Raw genomic sequence first — 23,517 nt, 5'->3', positions numbered from 1 at the left:
TAAAAATCATTGCATCCAATCACGGAAGCAGGTCAAATTTGTTCTCTATAACGCAGATGTTCACACGTTTATGTCTGCTTTCTTCAGTGGAAACAAGGTGAAAATTGAGAAGGATTAAAACGATTTGAGGGAGGAAAGTCGCAACAATGGAAAAGCATACCAAAAAAAGCCAGCAATGGTGGTATATGTACAGCGTTTAGCTGAAGTCCGATATGTGTAATTACAGAGGCAGTGGCACTCCCTGCCTTTCCTGTACCTCAATACACCTCTTCACCGACACCCCACCCTCATTATACACCGCTGCGTTTCCTGTGTTTGTGTCAAATGTAAAGTAAACCTGTACACACACGTACAACAGGAAGGGAAAGTCATTCCGCCAGAAGCCCGGAGCCGAGGCATGTGTGCAAACCTTTTTGCCCCCAGGCACGTAGACACACATACAGGTACAGTTCCTGCATTGTCTTGTTTTTCCCTCTCTCTTTCTCCTTCAAACCGGAAACAATTAACCCCTCCCTCACCACCCGGGACAGCGGGTGTGGTCTAATAAGAGGTGGAGCTCCTGTGCTGATTGATGGGAGCTGTCTCCGCTACCTTTTACAACATGGTTTTCCACACTGGGGGCCTTCACTCTGAGTTTTTGTGCTTTATTCTTGAGATGTTGTAGCTACCAGGACACCACGCAGTGAAGCTATCGATTGGATAATTTAAAAAAAAAAAAAAAAGGGGGGGGGGGGCTTTCAATGAGTCTGACGTAGCAATGCAACACCCACACACAAACACACACACAAACTGGCTCCAACAAGAAAGGGAGCAAACTGAGGTATGAGAGTGTTTTACACTATAAGGAGAGCTCTGGAAAAGAAGGAGAGATGGAAGAAGGGTAAGCAAGTTTAAAAGCAAAAACAAGGGGCAGGAATTTCTCCATTTGGTGTGACTGATTAAAGAAAGCATCAGTTTTGTCTTCGTCATTTTCTTTTCTCTGATGTGTCCATCTGTGCCCCTCCATCAGCTCCTCCTCCTCATCCTGCTGCTTCTAAATTTCTCTGCTCTTTCACCTCTCCTTCCGCTTTGCCTTATCCCCCCCCCCCCCCCCCCCCCCCCGGCTACGCACATCCCCACCCACCGTGACCCCCGCTGACCTAACCCTGACACTTTCCCAAACCTGTTGACACCTCCAGCATACCTGATTCTTCATGGGAACCTGTGTCATCTAAGCACTAAGAAACTAAGAACCTGCAAACACCCAGAGAAAATGAAGGTACAGAGTTGGAATCTTAAACATGTGTTATATACATGGCACCGCTCCGGTGAAACACTTACACACAAGAGGTTACAGGAGTCCGGGGATGCATGCTAAGAGTAAGAGCTGAAACACTTCACTGCAGATTTTTCATCTCTGCAAAGTTTCATCCCCCTCTGCACAACAGGAGGGCGGGGAGCCTCTCTATCTCTCTCTCTCACACACACACACACACACACACACACACACACACACACACACACACACTTTTCTCAATTTCTTTCAAAAGGCTTTCTCCTCATCCCACCCTCTTTCCATTTCTATCGTTTTCCCTCTCTTCTCCCGGAGCACGTTTCAAAATCCATCTCTCTCCCTTTCCCTGACAGCTGTTACGAGTGTCTATCGGGTGGAATGGATTCAGCCCGTCTCGTCGCCGTTCTCTCGTCATTCTCATTCATACCATCTTTTGCTGGCAATAATTAGTCTCAGCCTGAGTATGTGTGGCAAAATGCAGCAAGCAATTCTCACCAAAGTCCTTTGAATGTCTGCTCACCCATCTGTCTGTCTATCATGCTGGCATGGCCAAGCAGAAATCTTTGTTTAGAAAAGAAAGAAAGAAAAAAAAGGCAAGGGCAGAGTTTTGTTTATGTTGATCTTGTGAATTTACTTCTGCAGAGAGGCGCATTCACCTCCAGGGCTATCCTCCCATCTCCTCCCTGCCTCATTCTGCAAAATGAGATCGAAGACTAAATGTAATGACTGCCATCTTGGAGGCACACACTCAGCATGCATGTAGACCAACACAGACTCCCAAATCACATTATCTCCACTGCCCTTCTTATCCTTGCCCCCTCCCCCCCCACCTTCCTCTGTAACCTCCTCACGTAGTTAAATCCCAGGACTTTTCTCCCCTTTTTGTCTCTACTCCTTTTCCAATGTCTGTGTCCTTTCACATTCAAATCCCTTCTTGGCTTTTTTTTTTTTTTTTTTATTATGACAAAGGAGCAGCTCCATGAACTGGCTCCTGCTAGCATCCATGGCAACAGCCCCTCCAGTTCACTCACCCCTTCACCCCTCATCAAGGCCTTCCCTGAACCCCGCACGACCCCTTTAGCCCTTCGGATACTATGTACAACAATCTTTTTCAGGCTTAACTTAGCAGTGGTGGCCTCAGAAGAACTGCATTCATCTTGAGATTCTAATAAGTGTACACTTCAGCCATAATGGGATAGTGACGATCTAATGATTATCTGTCAAAGCCATAATTCTTACACTAAAACAGCAGGACGTGATCAGTAGATTGTAAAAACATTTGTTTTATGTATTTGTCAATAAACATATTAATTAAGTGCTTAATTCAATGTACTCAACGACACGCACAATTTATTTATTTTTTTTTAATTGTTAATGATTTCTAAAACACTGAGGAGGTGGGTGGTACTTTTTTTTCGGCTCCTGACGAGGGGGGCATGGAAGAAAGAGTCTGAAAACTGTATTGTAATACATAATTGTAATCACATTAAATTTGCCTGTAACACAGTAAAGTAACAACACTGTTCCTTAACTCTGTAATCACATTACAGTCACTAATCAAACTGTTGCGTAATCTTCTCCGGAAAAATCAGCGTAACTGCAAACGTGCCTTTTTTCGGCGTCCTTGCACAACAATCATGTGACCTCGGTTTGTGCGAAAGAAAGGACAAAAATAACAATGTGATTTAGAACTTTTAGGGGTGGAGACACATCACTAGAAATGTGTTACACAAAAGAACAGCAAAAAGGGCAAAGAGCTTTTGTAAGGCCTTCTTACTAAGATAGGGTTTTGTACCTCCTGCTGTACGTGGGGCAGTCCGCTGAGACCCGAGGAACAGGCTGGCACAGGTAGCAGCTCCTCGCAGCCTCTTATCAGACAACTGTGAGAGTGAGCAGTGGTGTGACAAGGTATTTTCTGGCACATAAGCCAAAGCAAATAATGCACTCCAACCTACAAGATTAACACCAGCTAACGGCAGGCTAGTAAAAGCCATTGTGTGAAAGCCGTATATTTAGCCCAGCGGCCCCCCCCCCACACACACACACACACACACACACACACACACACACACACACACACACACACACACACACACAAACATTGACCGACACACTGCATTTGTTTAGAGTTCAGTTCCATTGCCATCGCCACACATTTAAATCCACAATCCATGCCATTAACTGGCCAGCTGACAGTTTTACACTTTTACAGCTGTACTCCTACTGTGCCGATAGCACAGGGTCACAGCTCACACACGGATACCCACACTGAGATAAAACTGCGCTGAAAACTATGATCTTGCTTTTGCTTAACATGAACCGACTACGCGACTGATTTAAAGGGATGCAGTGTACAAGTGGAAGCAGAAATGATGCGGCAAGAAAGCCAAGAGAGCAATTACATTCCTACTGTGCCCAGAAACTCTTCAAGGAATAGCACTAGTCTGTTGTTAGCAAGCATCCATCCCATCCTTGTGCACGTCCAAGCATCAAAGATTCTTCCTTGATGCATAATGGAGCCTATATTTATTTAACCACTCAACTATTTTGAAGTGCTGCCTCCGTGCTGATCTGAGCATTTTTGAGGAACAGAGTCTGGCAGGGACTACATGAAAGTAAAGCCAAACTATGAGCTGACTTTTGTCAGCTGCACTTCCATTCAGCCTGCATTCCAGTTTGCCTGGTGCCACATTTATTTGGCTGTATATGCAAGAAGAGGGGCCTGAAAAGATGACAGAGCAGAAAATGCCTATGTATTTTCTGCCACTGTCATTCAGATTATTTTAATCAGTGTGCAAACAGAGAGCGCCTGGACAAGGCAAACATTCCCATACATACTGAAGTGACTACAGTGGTAACAATGAGCCTGTTGTGGAGACATTAAACAGCACACTCATTCTACTTCTTCTGTTACAGCAGCAGCCACAGGTAAGCAAACTACCAGGGCCAGCAGGGGTGCAGGGATGGGCTCTATAGAGACAACATTGATATGCAATCTGATAAATCTACAACAATTACTGCTCCCACAGACATAGGCAATGGTGTGACCAAGGCTGCAGGGCAGAGGTGGGGGTGAGAGTTTTTGGAAATTCTTAGCCTCGCTGTGGGGGGGTGTTATTCGGACAGGGACAAGGTGACTGCAGAGTGGCCGATCAGGAGGCAGCAACACGCAGGAGTTGAAAACACATTGATTCAATCACACAAAGATGCAGTGAAAAATGAATACATTTTAAAAAATCTTTTCAATATACAAAAGATAAACTGATTCACAATTAGAGAAGCAAACCAGGTTCTTTGTGCCCTGTCCGTTCCTCCTCATGTGACCCCACCCAGGTCTGGCCACTTAATCTCCAGTCACATGACTTCATTGCTGCCCAGCACTCTGTAATCTCTCCATCTAAAGGAGAAGTCAAATATGCACAAATCCTCTTAGAATTTTCCTGGGGGATTGTATAACTGTGGAAAACTCCCCCTGTCCTCTCTGTGGCCATGTAGCGTAGTGTCCGGGCCATGTGGGGCTCTGAACCCACCGGCTTGGAGCCAACCAGTCTGAGAAAGAACAACAAACAACAGAAGAGGAGAGCTCGGGCAGCCTCTCGTCCAAGTGGGTAAGTTTGATACCTGACCTCAAGGGCAAAGGGCAAGAGAAGGTACAGTGTGTGTGTGTGCGTGTGTGTGTGTGTGTAAAGACAGAAGGAGGTGGAGGAGGTGGCTAAAAAGTGATGCTCTGTTTACCCTAACTCACAATTAGCATGCTGATTAAAGCCTGTGAACAAAGGGCTTTGGAATGTGACTTACCATCCATCACAACAACTAATTAGCTCGTCTCTAACCAGACTCCCAGACTGGAGACACAAAAATCAAGAAGCCTAAAAGACTAAAGGACCAAAGTAAAAACTGTGCTTTTGACGTAGCCTTTCGCTTAAGGTTTCTCAGAAAAAAAAAAAAATACAGCTTAAAATAATTATCCAAACTTTGCAGAAAAGGGAACAACAGCAGTCGTGACTTGGGAAAAAATAAATAAATAAATAAAACAAAGACCAGAACTCTAAATCTCGATCTCACTCTCTTCCCAGGCGAGAAGGGCACGAGAGCGATGCCAGCATAAACACTGTCCCACCCTTCTTCACAGCTTTCCCTCCAAACACAGAGTCACAAACCTGGCTTTACCACTCCTGTATAGCTTACTATACTACCCACAGACACAAGTAATACAGCAAAAAAAAAAAAAAAAAGTGTGAATTATAACTGATAATGAGCAAAACAAGAGGTCCGCCATGCTGGGGTTAGTGGTTTCTGTTCAGTTTATTTATTTATTTCCCCTCTAAAATTTAGTATTATCATCAATATTTCTACTTTTGCAGTTTTTTGAGAAGTTAAATGGAAGCGAAACCTGCGTTTCTACAAGAAACTCCAACTGCTGTCAGTTAGTTTAGACTGGAAAGACATAAAATATAAAAATGCTTCCCATGGGCCAGTTCTTACTTCTAATCCACTTCAGTGAGTTAATGACAAGAATTTGAAGGAAAAGATGCAAAAGTAAATCAAAACCCTGAATGGGGTTAAAGGGTGGAAAAATTTTGACAAACCGTTGCCTGTTCTTGAAAAACAAAGCAAAAAAATGTGAGTCTAACCCCCACCCCCCCAAATCCCAAACCCTTTACTGCGTACCTTCAGGTTCCAGAGTGGCCTCCTCCTCCTTGGTGGCGGTAAGGGGCGGCCGGGCCAGGCTGACAGTCAAAAGGGACAGCAGGACAGCGGCCAGCAGCCAGGCCCACGAGCCCATCCCGTTAGTGGGGGACAGCGCTCCCCATACCCCCCTTCTCCACCTCCCCCTGGACACTGATCCCATCTGAGGGGGTCCGCCCAACCATCAACTGCTGCAGGGTTGGCCTGTCACTCACTGGAATTCACCCAATCACCTGGGTTGAGAGGTAAGAGGAGGAAGTTGGAGGCAGGTTGATGATTGAAGAGGTAGAAGTGTGAAGAGAAAGGCAGCGAAAAGAGAGAACAAGAAAATAGATTTAGTTAAAACAGTTCATCTTAATTCAAAGAAGCTGTTTCGGCACATCCCCTTATTTCATTTTCAGAAAGTGAGGCACACAATCAAAGCAAGAGAGACACTGAGTGTTTCAAAATGCTGTCAAACAAGCCACACCACAGACATACCGAAAAGGTGAGGCAACCCACACAGCCGCCCTGCATCTACCTTTACTTTTGATACATAAGCACTGAAATATATTTTAGAGAAAGCAATTTATAAACATCCCAACTCTAGGTTTTAGTACTATGTTGCAGTCACGCCAGTGTGAAGTCTCGCATATTTCACACTTTATTTGATTTCACATAAATTTAATGGCGAAAAGAACATCACCTGTTCCATTTTCCCACGATACTCATATTTTCTACTCAAAATTATGAATAATTTTTTTTTTTTTTTTGCCTTCTTTAATAACGGATGAGTCACGATAGGTTTTCTAAAGTCACTGGTGCAGAATAGGCAATGCACCAGCCAGTGTGGCACCAATTTCTCTGCTGGACACCGCTTATCCCTGTGCGCAACAGATGCACCAAACCTGTTGCCCGCGCTGTTGCATTCGTGTTAATCGCATTCGTAAGCGCTTTTATTGCATACCCATGACTTGATTATGAGGTCCGTACGGTTTTAATTGAAAAAGCAATATTGCAACATAGGGACACACACACACACACAGACATCAGTCTGTTTAGCCAGACATCTGCGGTTCAACCGCGGCGAAGTGTCTCTGGAGGTTTGGCTAAGTCACGCTTCCCTGCGCTTCTTCTCCTCCAGCTGGAAGTATCGATTGGTTTCACCCGCAAAGACACATGTAATTTACTTTTAGAGGGCGAACCCGAAAACGTGCACATGCTGAGTTATCTTTAATTCAGCCCCTCGGAGGCTGCGGGATACGGACGGTGGCCGCGCACCTGATGTCGGCGCGCATCCATGAATTTATCCCGACGTCTTCACTTTATTAGAGAAACGCGCCAATGTGAATTTTGCATTTAAGGCACCCAATTCCGCATAGTGACAGGCCAGACACATGAATTATTAATAAAACGTAAACGAATCAGTGCACCAATCAACTACTGGCATTACCACTGTCTAAAAACTTCTGCAGAACGTAAAGCTCAGAATTACCAAAAAAAAAAAAAAAAAAAATGCATATTTTTGTTTAGTACCTCACCGTCTGAAGAGGGTAATAAAATACTAAATCTTTCTACAGCTGTCAAATATAAATAGCCTACAAGAGAAATGATCAGGAAAAAGAAGAATGCACTGAAAGAAAATATTAATTAAAAAACCCCTCAAAAGTAAGGAGAAAAATGATTTAAAGACGCGATCTAATCTATTCTAAAACTGGACCCACTGAGAGCCGCGCTGCATACATGACCAAACCTTCATTTAAAAGTCGAGCGTTCAATGAAATTTCTGGCACTGATTGAATCCCTGATTGAAATTCAAATCAGTTGGCTTTTCCACAATGGGGGGGCTCATTTGGAGTTCCTCGGTGATTTAGGGCTCCGGCACCAAGCAGTGAAAAAACAACAGCGGTCACGGGGTAATTGGCACCATAAATGCAATGTAGAAAATTTACCAAAGTAATAAATAACCAGGACACTTGTTAATGGGCCCTAAAGTGATGATGCAAGGTGTTGTATGGTTCCTCTCAGTATTAAATAAACAAAGATGGATTTCACAGAAATAGATTTTTATCCTTCACACGTAAAAACAAACACACGCACAAAAACAGAATGACACAAAGCAGTGTCCTGTTGTCAGAAATATTACATTAAAAGCTTTATTAAAAGAACTTTACGCACTTCATCGACTTCTGAAAAGTCTTTGGTTAGAAAACTGTAATAAAACTATTTTCGTTTGTTTTGTTTGTTTTTTCGTGCCACCCGTTAAGAAAAATAACTGCACAAACCGTGGACGCGCAAAGCTTTTCTAACTATCGCGTAAGGCAGCAGAAACTTGACAGATGAGGCTCAGAGGACGCGTTAGACCCCCCCCCCCCCCCCCCCCCCCCACTCAGAGCTGAGTTTTATCCCAAGTCGAGAATACTTACCAGGGAGGACTAAATCGTGGAGATCTCTGTTTGGCATGCACAGATAAGGGAGGAGAGAGCATGAGCTGAATCCAGGGGAGGAATGTCTCCAATACCACAATGCAGCAGAAAAAAAAAAAATCTGAGGCGCGGCCTTTTTTTTTCAGCTTACTATTCCACAATCAGCCGGCATCAACTCAGATCAGAGGATATATTCCAAACCCGTCTGACAGCGTAGTCCAATGCCATGCAAAGAAATCCGGGTTTCTCCGCGTTATCCTTCCAAAACACTTGGTAAAACCATATCGCTGTCCCCCCTCCGAAACTTTCCTCCTCTCGTCACCAAGTTCCTTCTAGAGCGCAAAACATGTCCAGAGTTCCCGAGCAGCTCACTTGTCAACTAAACAGAAAGTTTGCAGCTACCACGTACGTGGAACGTGGTCTACAGGGTGCAGGAGAATAGCTGTCCAACGCAAAGAAAGAAAGAAAAATCATAAATCCGTGAATGTGCGTCCCCTCGGTGAAACGAGCGTCTTTCGCGTCTCGTTCTTCCGACGACAGTCTTCGCTCTGTTTCTCAGACGCTTTGTCAGGTTTACTAGGTTTTTTCTCCTCCTTACGTCTCCACACACACACCGCCCTCCTCCTTCCCTCCAGTGCGTGTCATCAACCCTCCTCCCCCCCCCAGCACCCCGAGTGTAATACGAGCCGGTGCTTGGGCGCAGTGCTCTTTGGGCCCTGCCTTCCTCCGCCCATCAAACAGCAGAGTTGCCTGACTGCCTGCCCGGCGCTCAACTCGCCCACAGGGTGCAATGCGAGGGCCCCTACTCCGCTCCGGAGCTGTCAGACCGCAACGCCGCTCAGTGGCCAAGACATGACACAACGTATATACTACAGACTATACGGACGCATCAAGCATCCCGCAGCCTCTGTATTAGAGCCTCTGTATTAGAGGCTGCAGAGGGGGGATATTCAGACCAGTTTCTTAAAATGTAGAAATAGTGTGCAAGAATTTAGATCAATAAAAGCTGAACTGAACCAGGTAGCAAGAATGAAAAAAAAAAGTCTATTTGATCTGAAATTTAGATGGCTTAAGTAGCAAAGGAAACTGAAGTTCACGATTTTTTAAGTAAAATATCCAAGTAAATGAACGTAGAGACATGGACGCCTGCAGTTATCAGGCAGCTTGTTTAACGCTCTCTGTAAAGTAAGGCTTGAGATATGATATAATATAATGGCTTGGGGAACAATGAAAATCAAATGCCAACACATATTTTTCAGTATTATTATTTGAACTTCACGTGCAATAATGTATTTAGGTATAAAAAATATTAGAATTAAGAATAACTGGTTGTTTCCATGTGCTGATGTTTTATACTTCTGCTCCACTACACTTTGAAAATGTAATTTTTGCTACATTACATTTACCCAACTGTTTACTAGATATTTTACACTTAATTCTATTTTATATGCAGCATATGTGATCTGCTTATAAAGCATGATTCTATTACATCTAGTTACACTATTGCAACCCAGTTCCAACAACATTCGGATGCTGTGGAAAAATGTAAACAAAACAGAATGCAGAGATTGCTAATCTAATAAACCCAGATTTTATTCAGAAAAGAACATAGAAAACATAAATATTTAAAATTAGAAAATGTGCCATTTTAAGAAATAAATAAGGTTATTTTAAATTTGATGGCAGCAACGCATCTCAGAAAAGTTGGTACTAAAAAGAAACAGCTGGAGGAAAATGTTGCAGCTAATTAGATTAACTGGCAAAAGGTCAGTAACATGAGAGCATCTTAGAGAGGCAGAGGTTCTCAGAGGTAAAAATAGGCAGAGGTTCACCAATCTGCCAAAAACTGTCTCTACAAAGTTTGGAAGACCTTCAGGATAATGTTCCTCAATGTAAAATTGCAAGACTTTGAATATCTCATCATCTACAGTTCATAATATCAAAAGATTCCGGGAATCTGGAGGAATCTCTGTATGCAAGGGACAATATTGGATGCCTGTGATCACCGGGCAGTCATCAGCAATACAACGCTAAACCACATACTGCATGTATTACAGCAGCAGCAGAGTAGAAGAGTCCGGGTGCTGAACTGGCCTGCCTGCAGTCCAGACCTTTAACCAACTGAAAACATTTGGAGCATCATGAAATGAAAAATGCAACAAAGCAGAGCGAGCAGCTAGAATCCCACATCAGAGAAGAACCGGACAACATTCCTCTCCTAAAGGTCCAGCAACTGGCCTCCCCAGATATTTACAGATGATGGTTAAAAGTGGGAAACATGTCCCTGTTCAAATGTTTTTGAGACGTGCTGCTGCCATTAAATTTAAAATGGTCTTATTTTTCTTCTTAAAAGGTACATTTCGAGTTTAAACATTTGCTAATGTTTTATGTTCCAGTGTGAATAAAATCTGGGTTTATAAGATTTGTAAATCACTGCATTCTGTTTTATTTACATTTTCCACCGTGTCCCAGATCTTATAGAACTGGGGTTATAAACCTCACTACATGTCAGTAGTCCAAGTATAATCAGTGAAAGCATTCCCTCTGCTTCTGCACTTTTACTGCTTTTGTGCTTAATTTCATACTATTGTCTTAAAATGTGCAATAACAATGAAGTGGAAGCAACAAGAAGTGAATCACAGTTTAAGACTGGGGGGGGGGTGTGGGGCGGGGTGGGGTGATATTCTGCATCATTGCAGAGTTTAGAAAAAAGTCTGTTATAACTTTCCTATAATTGAATCGCTCTGTCTGCAGCACCTACCCAGAGAGAGAGAGAGAGAGAGACTGAAGGCTGGCCCCCCATAAGTTGTCCCCCACTGATTCAAGCTGTCTCCTGCATTGGTTCAGGCGTTCAAGTGCTGTGAAAGAGACGCAGGCGAGGGTGGAAGACTCTAATCTCCGCAGACTTTTTATTTTGTCTCGCTTTCACTGCTGGAGCACTCTTTTTTTCTTTTTTTTTTTTTTAACAAGGGGAGGGGAAAATGCTTTCATTCAGTTTGCACTAATAAGGCTTTTTTTTTTTTTTCTGAGGCTAAAGGTTTGGCCTGTGAATGGAGAGTTCCACGTCTGTTTCTCTGTCCTTTCCCATCTCAGCCTGAAAACTAGTAAAACCATCAGATAACAGTGGAGCTGACAGGTTGGCTAGAAATACAGAGGGAGCGAGAGGTGAGGAAGGAAAGTTTGACTCATTTTTCAAGTGACACAAAATACCCCCCACTGTTTCTCCCTCTCTGTGTCTCTTTTCCTCCCACTACAGAAGTCTATTTACAATCACCCAATTTATTTTCCACTGCTCAGGCATCTCACATTTGAAAGAAACCTCATCAAGCAGATTCTCATGGGGCTCTGACTGAGGACTGGACTCAGTGCCCTTGTGTTGTGGTATCCGTCAACCTGTCATTGTCCCTCTTCATCTCCAATCTTTTCTTTAGTCTTGCCTTTTTTTTCCTCTTCCCTCCTGTGCCAGCAGCCACAGTGTTTGGATAGAGGGAAGAAAGTGACAAGCTGGTAGCTAGTAATCAACATGTTAGATGAACATATTGATTTCTTGTCATTGCTGATAGAATTCATAAGGAGGCTAGTTAATTGGAATGCCTGCACAATGATGTGTTAATGACAGAAAAGCTGACAATGCTGTGAGTTTAAACCAGGCGCTTGGTTGGGACCTTCCTGCATGGAGTTTGCATGCTCTGCCTGTTAGCTTAACTAGTGATTGTAACAAAGCTATAGTTGGATTGTACATGAGACAAATGTGAAATTGGCTGCTTATGAGTGTAAATCACAGTATTAGGCATTTTCTCAAATACATTGCCTTTTTTTCCTATAAGGGCTTTAAGGTGCCAGTTATTCAACTATTTGATAGGTTGCTAGAAAAGACATTTATGGTACCCAAATGATGAAATCCAGCGTTGAATTTGTGATCCAGATTCATTTGTGACCTAATTCATTATTATCAGGTTGTACTAAAAGCGCCCTGAAAGCCTTCAGCTGATCCAAAATGCTGCAGCTAGAGTACTGACAGGGACTAGAAAGAGAGAGCAGATTTCTCCCATATTGGCTTCTCTTCATTGTTAAATCCAGAATCACATTTAAAATCCTCCTTCTTACATTCAAGGTCTTGAATGTAACCTCATAGTCCCATATCACCCCAATAGAGCACTTCGCTCTCAGACTGCTGGCTTACTTGTGGTTTCTAGGGTACGTAAGAGTAGAATGGGAGGCAGAGACTTCAGCTTTCAGGCCCCTCTTCTGCTCCCAGTTTGGATTTGGGAGACAAACACCCTCTCTATTTTTAAGCTCAAGCTTAACTCACCTTTTTTGATCAAGCTTATAGTTAGGGCTGGATCAGGTGACCCTCATTAGGCCTAGGTCCCATCTGGTCATGGTTCCTGTTAAAAGGGAGTTTTGTGAAAAACCCAGCAAATTCATCCCAAGGTTAGATTGGTGCAATGCTCAAAGAAATGCAAAGTACCCAAAAACTACATCTCAGACTCTACAGGTCTCAGTTAGCACATTAAATGCTGAAGTTCAGTACAGAAAAAGAACAGTGTGGCTTGTTTGGAAGGGTTTCTGGCAGCACAACTTAGGTTTGCAAAGCTGCGTCCAAACAAAACACCATTAAGTGGAGATGTTTTGCCATACTGCACAGCTCCATGTTTGGCACATATCACCACAAACACCTCATACCAACCAGTGGTGGAAGGGCGATGATTTGGGCTTGTTTTGGAGCCACAGGACCTGGGCACCTTGCAATCATTGAGTCAACCATAAACTCCTCTGTACCCCAAAGTACTCTAGAGTCAAATTTGAGGCCATCAGTCTGACAGCTAAAGCTTGGCCCATACTGGATCATGCAGCAGGACAATGATCCCAAGCACAGCAGCAAATTTACAACAGAATGACTAAAAAAGAAAGGAACCAAGGTGTTGTACTGGCCCAGACAAAATAATTCAAATTGATTGCAATTTGTGCCAGGACCTTAAGAGAGCAGCATAAACGAATGCCTCTAAGCCTCAATGAACAAACTGAAGCAATGTTATAAAGAAGAGTGGGCCAAAATCCCCCCCAGAGACTGATAATGTCACACAGAAAATGATTACTTCAGGTTGCTGCTCCAAAAGGTGCTTCTACAAGCTACTGAATCCTGGGGTGTGCTTAGGTTTATACAGAGTCTGCATAGATGCAGCTGTAGACTGTAGGCACGGGCTAGCATTGCTGTAGGCAGTGTCTTGTTTTTTAGCTGCATCTCATTCTATCATTTTTTCTTTTAACAATTCATGAAATATCACATCTCACAAAAGTCTATTTTAGGCAACCACAGTCAGCACAACAAATCCTAACAGCGTTGTATTAGTGATAGCAGCCGTGATTGCGGTGCACGCCTCTGTTGGAGTCAATCATCCATTATACAGTGTTTTTTACTGCAGTGGCACATAGACAATCCACTCCCTCAGACTGAACAGAGCCAGAGCACCAATCCCCTCCCTGTGTCCCTCTGAATGCTATAGAAGCTTAACAGAGATATTTGCTATTGAGAAAACAAAACAGACTTGTTCTCCTTTACAACATCATGCTTTCTTCCTCTTTGACGGTCCTGCATTTAATCACGAAGGGCAGCGATATGTTATTGTAACTTCACTATGCCAAATCTTAGAGCGAAAGACCCCTCATTTTTCTCCCAATGTATCACTGACACTGCATAATTAAAACATCAAACATCAGACGAGGGAGTGAGTGAGTCATATCCTGAGCAAAATATGAAACAAATGCGTGGAGCTGTGAGTGTTGGGGGATGGGAAGGATGGAGAGAGGAGTAAGAAGTAAAAGCATGCCTCGGGGGTCTAATTTGAACCATGTAGCTTCTCTGCAGCCATGTGGTGATGTAAGAGGACCCTGATAGAAAGTGTGAAAGAAAAGTTTAGGGGAGCATTGGAGACAGATGAGCAGAAATCAGTATTATGTGTGTGCTTGAAAATGGCATCTTTTTTTTTAAATCATATGGCATTTTCTCCACCCAGAAGGCCAAAGCTCACTGCTGAACTCTCGCACCATCTCAGGGCCATCTCACACCATCAGAGACTCTCTGCTTTACCTCAGGAGGGATCACAGCAGGTCCTCCTCCTCTCTGTCACTGACACCCTGTAATAACCTCATCAAGACACCCAGGCCTCCGTTGTCCTCTCCGCCTCCTCAGCAGGTAACCGAATGCAGCGATCGAGGGAGTGGATGGAGGGGGAGTGGAGGGTCAATCATCCAGATTCCTCACATGTTTCCACCTTAGTGCTCCAGAGTGTTTGAAATAGCTGGGATGCCTGCAGATTGAGCTTGCAGTGGAGCTAAGCTAAAAGGGGAACATAAGCAGCTGATGTTTCCAGCTCAAACAGGGAGTTTGATAGTTCAGAATCCCTCAAGCAACAATGGGAAAACGACAACCAGCAGCACACCAAGCTGAAACATGTGCCTGCGTGTGCTTAATGCAGTTTTACTTCTGATCAAAACTGCTGCTTTCCCTCCCACCTGACTGGCACCATTATGCCTAATAAAAATAACACATGACTTTTTCCAGGGAGAAACACAGAGAAAAGCTGAGTGGAACTGACAACTTTATACCGCTGTATAAAACGAAGAATGAATAGCGCTTTCTCCTGTCTCTTTAAGCGATAAGCGTTTCTCTCTCGCTCTTTTTTATTCCCCGTCTGTGTCGTACTCACAAAACACATTAGGCTCACACACACACACACACACACACACACACACACACACACACACACACACAGATATGTACAAACACATTACACAGCTCATTTGGTTCAGAGAACAGGTCACTTTAGTCATCCTGCATGACTCATACTTTGCAAGTCAGGACTCCAGTCTGTGCTGACGGTGTTGAAATCAGGTTTGTTTCTGACCTCAAGCTGACAATCCTGACTTGACTGCAGCTGCTCCTCACCTACACGTGTTGCAGACCAGAGCCCAGGATGGATTAAATCATTGAGTCACAACTGAAGGTTACTAAGTAGCAAAGATCCTGGGCACAAAGTTAGTCCTCATGTCACTATTTAAGTTTTACAGCAAGTAAAACTTAAATAGTGACAAAACTTAAATAGTGGCATTACTGTAACTTAAGACATTTTGTGTGTAGTGACGCCAACTTGGGAATGGGATCCTCTTTAAATGCCATACTCTTGCATGAAAGCAATGTGTGTCATTTTAGGGAATACACTCGTGTGCTTTCTGCTAGAGAGGTTTACGGATTGATAGCACTCTTTATTTGTATGAAGTATAAACCCTGCAGCTGATTAGCTTAGCTTAGCATAAAGACTGGAAGCAGGGGTAAACAGCTTGCCAGGCTCTGTCTGAAATCTGCTTCCAGCCTCTCTAAAGCTCATTAACTAAAAATGTTGTGGAAAAATGCTAATTTGCCGTTTTATCGGGAGCTTATGCTGGACTGTTTCTTTGCTCTGAGGGGTTTTTATTCCAACACGTGGCTTCTGGCAAAAAAAAAAAAAAAAAAGTTTTACAAACCAAATTGCAAATTTTAGTTAATGAGCTTTTGAGGGGCTGTTAGACTGCTTTTGTTACCCCTGGACAGACACGGGCTAGGTGTTTACTCTTTGCAATCTTCATTCCAAGCTTAACTGTCTGATGGCTGCAGGTCCTCACTGAACACACAGGCATTAGAGAGCTATTATTCTTTCCCCTAACGCTCCATCAGAAAGTGAACAGGAGCAGTTTTAAACTAATTAGAGTCTAAAGTAAAAAAAAAAAAAAAAGTCTCTTGCTACTGAAATACAGTGTTTAAATCTCTTCTATGGAACGAAAATGATTTAAATGCTCAGTGTGATTTACTTAAATGTATATATTTGAAGTAATTTTGAACCTACTGCTGCTTCTTTATTCTGGGGGGGAGTTAATTTTCGCTGACTGCAGTCATTCCTGCAGTTCTTCTGCCCAGTGCAGCAGGAAGTCAGGTTAAATATTAGAGTGTGCATCAGGGCCAAACTGTTCCCCTGAACTAGCAGCTGCTTTGAGTGACAACTCACAGGATGTGTGCTTTGTAGTGCCTATAATCTACTGCTCTCACCAGCAGCATTATCCCCTGCTATGAAGTGATGCTATCTTTGAGGAAGTCCTCAAGGACCCTCCTTTAAGGCTTTTGAAAGACTTTCACTGCATTTTGAAAGCAGGTGTGAGTCTTTACAACCATTCAAAGATGAAACACAGTCTGTCTGGTTGATTTTTAGGCAAACGTTCATTGTCACAGATGGTGATAAAGTAAGCACTAAAGAGGGCTGAAGAAACAAACAAAAAGTATTTACTGGCTCTCTGGACTATACCTCACAGACAGTCATGCATTCCCAGCAAAGACCCAGCTTTCATTGTGTTTATATATTAAAGGAGGCCCTGGGAATAAATCACAGGCTCCTTGAATGGGCTGTCTGAACTTTAACCTCCGTGCAGAGAAAAGATTCTGCACTATGTCCTGATGTCATCAGCAAGTCATACCACCAAGGCTCTCACACCTCTGCCATCCCGCCCTAATTCACTCTGCTGAGCTGCTATTGGTCTAGCCCCCTGGCCATAGCACCTAAATCATTCTTGCAGCAGTAGTTGCAGACTTGACCTTGGCTTGGTGCTGTTTTCCATTCCCCACTCCCACATTTAACCATGTTTATTGGTTCTCCGCATCTCTTCTTACTGCTCTGTCCAGTGGCAGGGGTGCAAGATATAGTAAGTGAGGGGAGCAGTAAATAAAATTGCTCCAACATATTTCATCTGGTCCCTTTTCTTAGTTACTGTAGCCACAGTAGGGCTGCAAAATATTCTGAAAATACAGCCTGGGTCTAAACCTGTGTGCTAATATGGGTGTCTGGGAGTGACAGTTTACCAAGGAGATGTTTAGACATGTGTGAGTGGTGCTTCACAGTGAAGCATGTTTACCTTTGTGTGGGTGAAAGAGTTTGTTAAAATGAAACTAAGGCGCTGAGGTAAAGCATATGTTTTCTTAAGGGATGGTGAGGTGAGCTGAGGTTAACTATTTTGACCGTGAATGCCAATCTGAGACCTAATTTGAGCTGAGTGCGCTCCTGAGGCGTAACCTCCTCACCAGGACCCTGACCTTTGCCCGCCTCCTTGAGTTGCTTCTGCACTACATCGACTATATTGAGGGAGAGGGAGAGTGACAGAGATATATGTCTTATTAGCATCTCTCTTCAACCTGCATCCTGAAAAAGAACTCTTGTGCATGCATGGCAACACGATGTTAGCATTAAGTAGCTTTTTCAGTTTTATTTTTTTTGTTCTGTGTTCCTTCCTGAATACATTTTTCTCTACTGTTTTATGGTTTCCTGCACTTACTAACGGAGGAAAGACTGTGAGCAAGACTTAAGGCTTCAAGTTGCAGCATGCCCGTGTCTGGTGCACAGACTGACAGATTTATATTGTCGTCCACCACGTTGTTCTGCACTTGCAAGTTCTAATCATGCTGTTGAGCAATGGCATCCCCTGAAAAAAAACATCTCTCAGCATGTACAAGCTGCTTTTTTCTTCAGTTTTCTTGCCCACAGCAATGGAATAGAAACCCTAGGCAGGGCAAAGAAGGGCAAATTAAAAACTCCTACTAGGTTTATAAAATAACCGTGCAATTATGAAGGCACCTGGACAGGCTCCTCTGCACAAGTGAGCACACCTCAAGACAAAAGAGCTTTTGACTACTTCATTTATATAAAAAGATCATTCCCCACTTGCCAGGAAAAGTCTTTAGAATAATTTCTTCATGTAAACAGAAGTATGCAATAACATGCAGGCGCCCATCGTACACTTCATTCATTCTCATTCCTCTTAAGTGCTTCGCAGTTTGGGTGCCCTAATAGTGTGTAATCCATCAATCACGATCAAATCACTGTGGAAAAATGGGATCGGGCCAACACGGAGAGCTGTTCCAGCAGAGAAGCATTTTTGCAAAGACTGATGGAACTCTAAATGTGTTAGTGGTGAAAAGTAGAGCACGGTTAAAAAAAGAAGCGCCAGAATCCATCTGTGAGCTGAGATATAACGCCACGTTTTCAGTGAAGGGTTTACTTTACTTCACCTTACAAATAAATAACTTTTGGGCTGCCTTTAAAAAAGCATTAACTGATATTTGAATAATTATTTAGTTACAACTGCAGTTCAAAATTATAACTGAAGCAATAGATTAGTTGTATTGACCGCGCATTCAGTTAGAAGTTATAGTTTAGAACTGCAGACTCTGTTGACTGCTTGTTTTGGAGCCTGCGATGCTTTTCAGCCATTAGTTCTGCAATTATAAATCTGTGTAAGTCATTAATAAACAGCTGTTAGTTTCTCACGCTCTAATAATTCATCAGGTTTGCAGTTAAGTTGCAAAATACTTGGCTGATGTTTTCCAGACAAGAAAATAATTGGTTGAATGCATCTTTAATGAGCTAGTTTTAAAAAAAAGTTTATAGATGAAATGAAGACATGAAAGCGGCTCAAAAGTCGTTATTGAACTGCTTATTAATCAAACCTCAATCTGATAGCGCCGTTAGCTACTGATTACAAACCTTGAAGTAAAGAAAAATAATTTTTTTCAACCTGAGATAAAGAACAAAACAAGACATATGGACATGTTCCACTGTGTCATCATTTAAACAAAAACTAAGCCAAAATGATGAAGCAGTGCGTGAAAAGGTAAGTACAACTGCATGATTCAGTAGCTTGTAGAAGCAACCTTTGACAGCAATAACTTGAAGTAATGGTTTTTCTGTGTGACTTTCTCAGTCTCTCACATCATTTTCGAGGAGTTTTGGCCCACTCTTCTTTACAAAGCTGCTTCAGTTCATTGGGGTTTGTGGACATCTGTTCATGCACAGGTTTCTTAAGGTTCCATCATTTCAGTCAGGTTGAGGTCTGGACTTTGGGCCATTGCAGCACTCGTTCTCTTGTAGATTTGCTGCTGTGACTGGGATCGTTGTCCTGTCCAGCCACACTTTAGCTGTCGGACAGATGGCCTCACATTGGCTCTAGAATACTTTGATGTACAAGAGGAGTTCATGGTCAACTCAGTGACTACAAGGTGCCCTTATCCTCTGGCTCCTTCCCTGCACCGCATTGCTGACAGGTGGTATGAGCGGTTTTGTGCTGATAATGTCATGTTTGTTTTTGCTAAATGTGACACTGTGCATTATGGCCAAACATCTCCACTTTGCGCTCATCTGTTGAGCAGATGAACTTATCAGGTGTAACTTTGCTAACCTAACTAGTGCTGCCAGGAGGAGAGGTTTTATCCCAGCAGCCTTTTTCTAATCGTACTGTCATGGACGTTAACATTTAACATGCTAACTGAGGCCTGTAGAGTCTGAGATGTAGTGCTTGGGTTTTTGTCATTTCTGAGTGTGGCATGGTCTGACCTTGGGGTGAATTTGCTGGGAGATCGACTTCTGGGAAGACTGGCAACTGTCCTGAATGTTTTCCACTTCCACTGCAGAATGATGGACTTCTTATTGTTTGGAAATGTCCTTATAACCCTTCACAGATTGATGGGCAGCACCAATTGTCTTTGTATTAACACCTGAATGCTCCAGACCATCAAAACTTGCCAAAATGTCTGCTTTAATAGCAGTGCTCACGCTTGCTGATGATCAATCAATCAAGTGCTATTGATTAGCAGCATGTGGCTGCTACTTTACCTCCAAATTCATATGGAAGCAGTAAGATTGTGCTTAGTTTTTCACACACTGCTTCTGCATGTTTTAGTTTTTGTTAAATAAATAATGACACAGTGTAATATGGTAAATGGACTAGTTTCTTTTTGATGCTAATTGAGCACTCAAAGCACTAATACAACATGTTGCATTCATACAGCACTTCTGTATGTAACTAAGCTAGTGCTTATTATCTAACATTCATACTCCAACGCTTGCATCAGAGAGCAACTTGGGGTTCAGTATCTTGCCAAGGATACTTTGGCATCCAACCCGGGGCAGCCGGGAATTGAACCACCAACCTTCCGATTAGTATGTGACCTGCTCTACCAACCAAGCCACAGCCACCCCCTTATGTCTGTTTCGTTCATCTGAGGTTGTAGTTACCTTATTTTTAGACCTGCCAAGATTTTAATTTTATTATGTCTTGATGGATAAAACCTAAGAATTTAAGAGGGTATATTTCTGTTAATCATGACTGTGTGTATCTTTTGAAAGTGGAAAATTCAAGTTTGCAAACAATTAAATATAAAATAGTCACTATCTAGTTAACATTATCGTCTGTATGTAGCACACATGAATGCAGCCTGCATGTGTGCTGTTGTATAAATTGAATAAACTGTAAAATAAATTCTTGTAATGAGACAATATGACTCGTCAGCCTGGAAATAATTCATCATCCAGTGGAATCAGTGTTTGTGGTAATTAAAGCCACTGCAGAGCAGAAGTGGCGGGAAAATCTCAGCTTGTAATTACTATAACAGTGGGAGCCAGCGAGACACACCTTGTGAACCGATCCCTGAGAACAGTGATGTTCTCACTGAATGCTCCTCCCCTCTGTCCCAGGGCTGCACAGTTAACCTTGGGTATAAATGCAGGATAAAAGCCCCCCTCCCCGACCCATCCCCCACACAAACACACCCTCACTGTTCCTTGCAAGTGCTGCCCAGCATGAGTTTTCACTCCTTCAGCATGTCACCATATTCACAGTGACAACAAACAACTGGCCATGCTACACATTACCCATGATCCCTAACAGAGGGGAGGTGGGGTCAGTGAGATACAGCACAGAAAGGAGAAACTGTGATGTGTATAAACCCATTATCTGCCGTATCTGTTCACAAGCCTTTTTAATATTTTCTTGCACATTACCAAGTCCTTGCTGTGACGTCCTGCAGCGTGAAAGCCCATAATTAATATTTTTCTGATGGTTGTCTTTATTCAGAAAGACAACAATGACGCTTATAGTCAGTCCAGTTCTGTCAGAGGGGGCTGATGGGTTTGAGGAATAGTAAGCTGGTATCCTCTGACTCCAAGGCAAAGAAAAAAAGACAGAGGTGGGTAGTTTTCAGTTTCACACCGCTTGTCGAATACAGGACTTGGCTGAGGTTTTGTACAACTCTATGGAGCGTTTTCCTCCCCTGTGAGGCAGGGGTGGAGAAAAAGATTGGGGGTGGGGGGCATAGGAGGGACAGAAAGAATACCAATAAGCAGAGAAACAGGGGTAAACTGAAAATAGGAGGGAGGAGGGTAAGCTGGGGAAAAACAGAGGAGAGCAAAAAGGGAATATGACCCTGGCTCAGTTGAAGTCTAGGCATAATCAAGCTGAGGAGCCATATTGTTCTTTTGCAAAGAGGAGTCACCTCTGAGGATTGATGTGCTAATGGTACTGATCAGTTGTTGTTTATCTAGCATTAGCAATAGGAGCCAAATCAGTCACGGTGTAAACATTAACCAGAGTACAGAGAGCTGGAGGGTGGGAAAAGACTTTCAGGGAAAATGAGAAATGCACCGACATGCGGAATGACAAAACAGGGCAACTTCTCAACCAAATGTCCCAGGAGTGCAAACAGTTAGTGGAGAAAAGGCGTCCTTAACCTTTAGATTGCTTTAGCGGGAAGTTTCCACAAAATATGAGGAACTGACTAAATATTTACTAGGTGCAGAGGCCCAGAGAGGTAAGTGAGGAAAAAAAAAAAAAGGTGGAGTCTGTTGTTTTCGCTTTTGTGTTAATGGATTAAAAACAGATTTTTCCTTCACAGAAGCCCTGAGGCAGCAAAAATAAATAAATAAAAATCAACCTCTGTTTTTGTCATTTGCCTCTCTGGGCTTCCATTCCCCCAGTTTTTCATCCTCATCCAGTCAATGAGATGCAATGACTGCCAGTTATTACTGAAAAAAAACATCAAGATTTACAAATAAAGCATTGCACTGTGACATTTCTGACTCCAGTCATTCAACTTTATAGCTGAGGCAAATCTGGTTGTCTTCATGCGAGCTGTGTTACTTCGCCTCAGTAGTAACAAGTTTTCACAAAAACTCGAGACTCTGTGATTTGTTAATGTTATGTCTTTTGTGAATTACAACATTTTTTGCTGGAAGGATGTTTGATGGTAAACGAACTTCCTTCCAGTTGTGGTGGCGGCATTTGCATTTCATTGGAAGTCTTGTGTACTTACTATCAGAGTCTACAATGGGAACTTGTTTACTCGACTGCAGCAGCACAGAGATGCACACAAGCAAAGTCTCCCATCTGTAACATTTTTCCTGTGGTTGGTAGTGACAATTAGCTGCCCACAATGATACTGAACAGAGGGGATGTTTGGCTTTGTGGTTGCTGTTATTGTTATGTGGAACATCAGATATGTACTCTTAATTTTCCAGCTTTTTTTCCATTGCTCTCATGTGGGCTAGAGTCAGAGAGCGCAGTGGAGGCGGAATAGGTTTGTGCTGTGTTATCACTGGAGACAAACAGAGAGCACGCTGATGACAAATGAGGTGATTTAATTTCTTCGGCCTCATGCGAGAAGATGGACGGCGAGTGAGCGGCTGCCATCTGGGTGTCAGGCTGCTCGGCTGGCGGGTAAACTCTCTGCCTGTGATGTGGGGAGCTGGGAGGGGATTGGCCATGTGTCCCCTCTGAGGGGGGTGCAGGGTCCTGGTGGGACTGTAGCCTGTGACCATGATGCCTGCTCCCCTGACCAGAGCAACCACCCCTCACCCCAAACAAGACGCACGCATCCAAACACACACATGCACAATACCAGGTCAATGGCCACTTGCTCAATCCATTAACACTCTGTTAGCTTTTATATGAGGCTACAATGTTATGAAAAGCACATGTCCAAAGGTTGAAATTCTATGGAAAAGCTGGCGTCCAGATTCACGCTGAGGATCTGGTATCAATCAGTAATATTCTGTTCATCCAGTAAACAAAGCACAAAACAAACAAAACAGGACGTGCAGTTCGCCTTCTGCTCAGGATCCCCTCTCTTAGTTTAGATTAAGAACACAAATATAAGAATGCTTTAAATCCCAGATGCAAACACATGATGCAAACTGCAGCGATCAAAAGTTGAGGCAGCAAATATGAAGGAGTTACAGCTTACTGCTTTTTTTTTTTTTTTCTTAACCAGAGCAAGATTTCTTACCAGATTCACAGTAT

The 23,517-nt window shown here is 43.0% G+C and overlaps 1 protein-coding gene across 1 annotated transcript in view; it reads right to left on the bottom strand.

Moving 5' to 3' along the window:
* Positions 1-8,941, bottom strand: part of fgfr2 (fibroblast growth factor receptor 2) — a 37,228-nt gene extending 28,287 nt beyond the window's left edge. Inside the window, 2 exon segments of the mRNA XM_030747371.1 lie at positions 5,945-6,195; positions 8,368-8,941. Of these exon segments, the coding sequence (XP_030603231.1) occupies positions 5,945-6,125 (181 nt within the window). The 5' untranslated portion in view covers positions 6,126-6,195; positions 8,368-8,941.
* Between the last annotated feature and the right edge of the window lie 14,576 nt (positions 8,942-23,517).

This window comes from Archocentrus centrarchus, chromosome 15 (genome assembly GCF_007364275.1).
Source record: "Archocentrus centrarchus isolate MPI-CPG fArcCen1 chromosome 15, fArcCen1, whole genome shotgun sequence".
In the NCBI taxonomy this organism is placed as follows: Eukaryota; Metazoa; Chordata; class Actinopteri; order Cichliformes; family Cichlidae; genus Archocentrus; species Archocentrus centrarchus.
The sequence above is the reverse complement of the archived record's forward strand: the minus strand, read 5'-3'. Positions and strand labels throughout refer to the sequence as shown.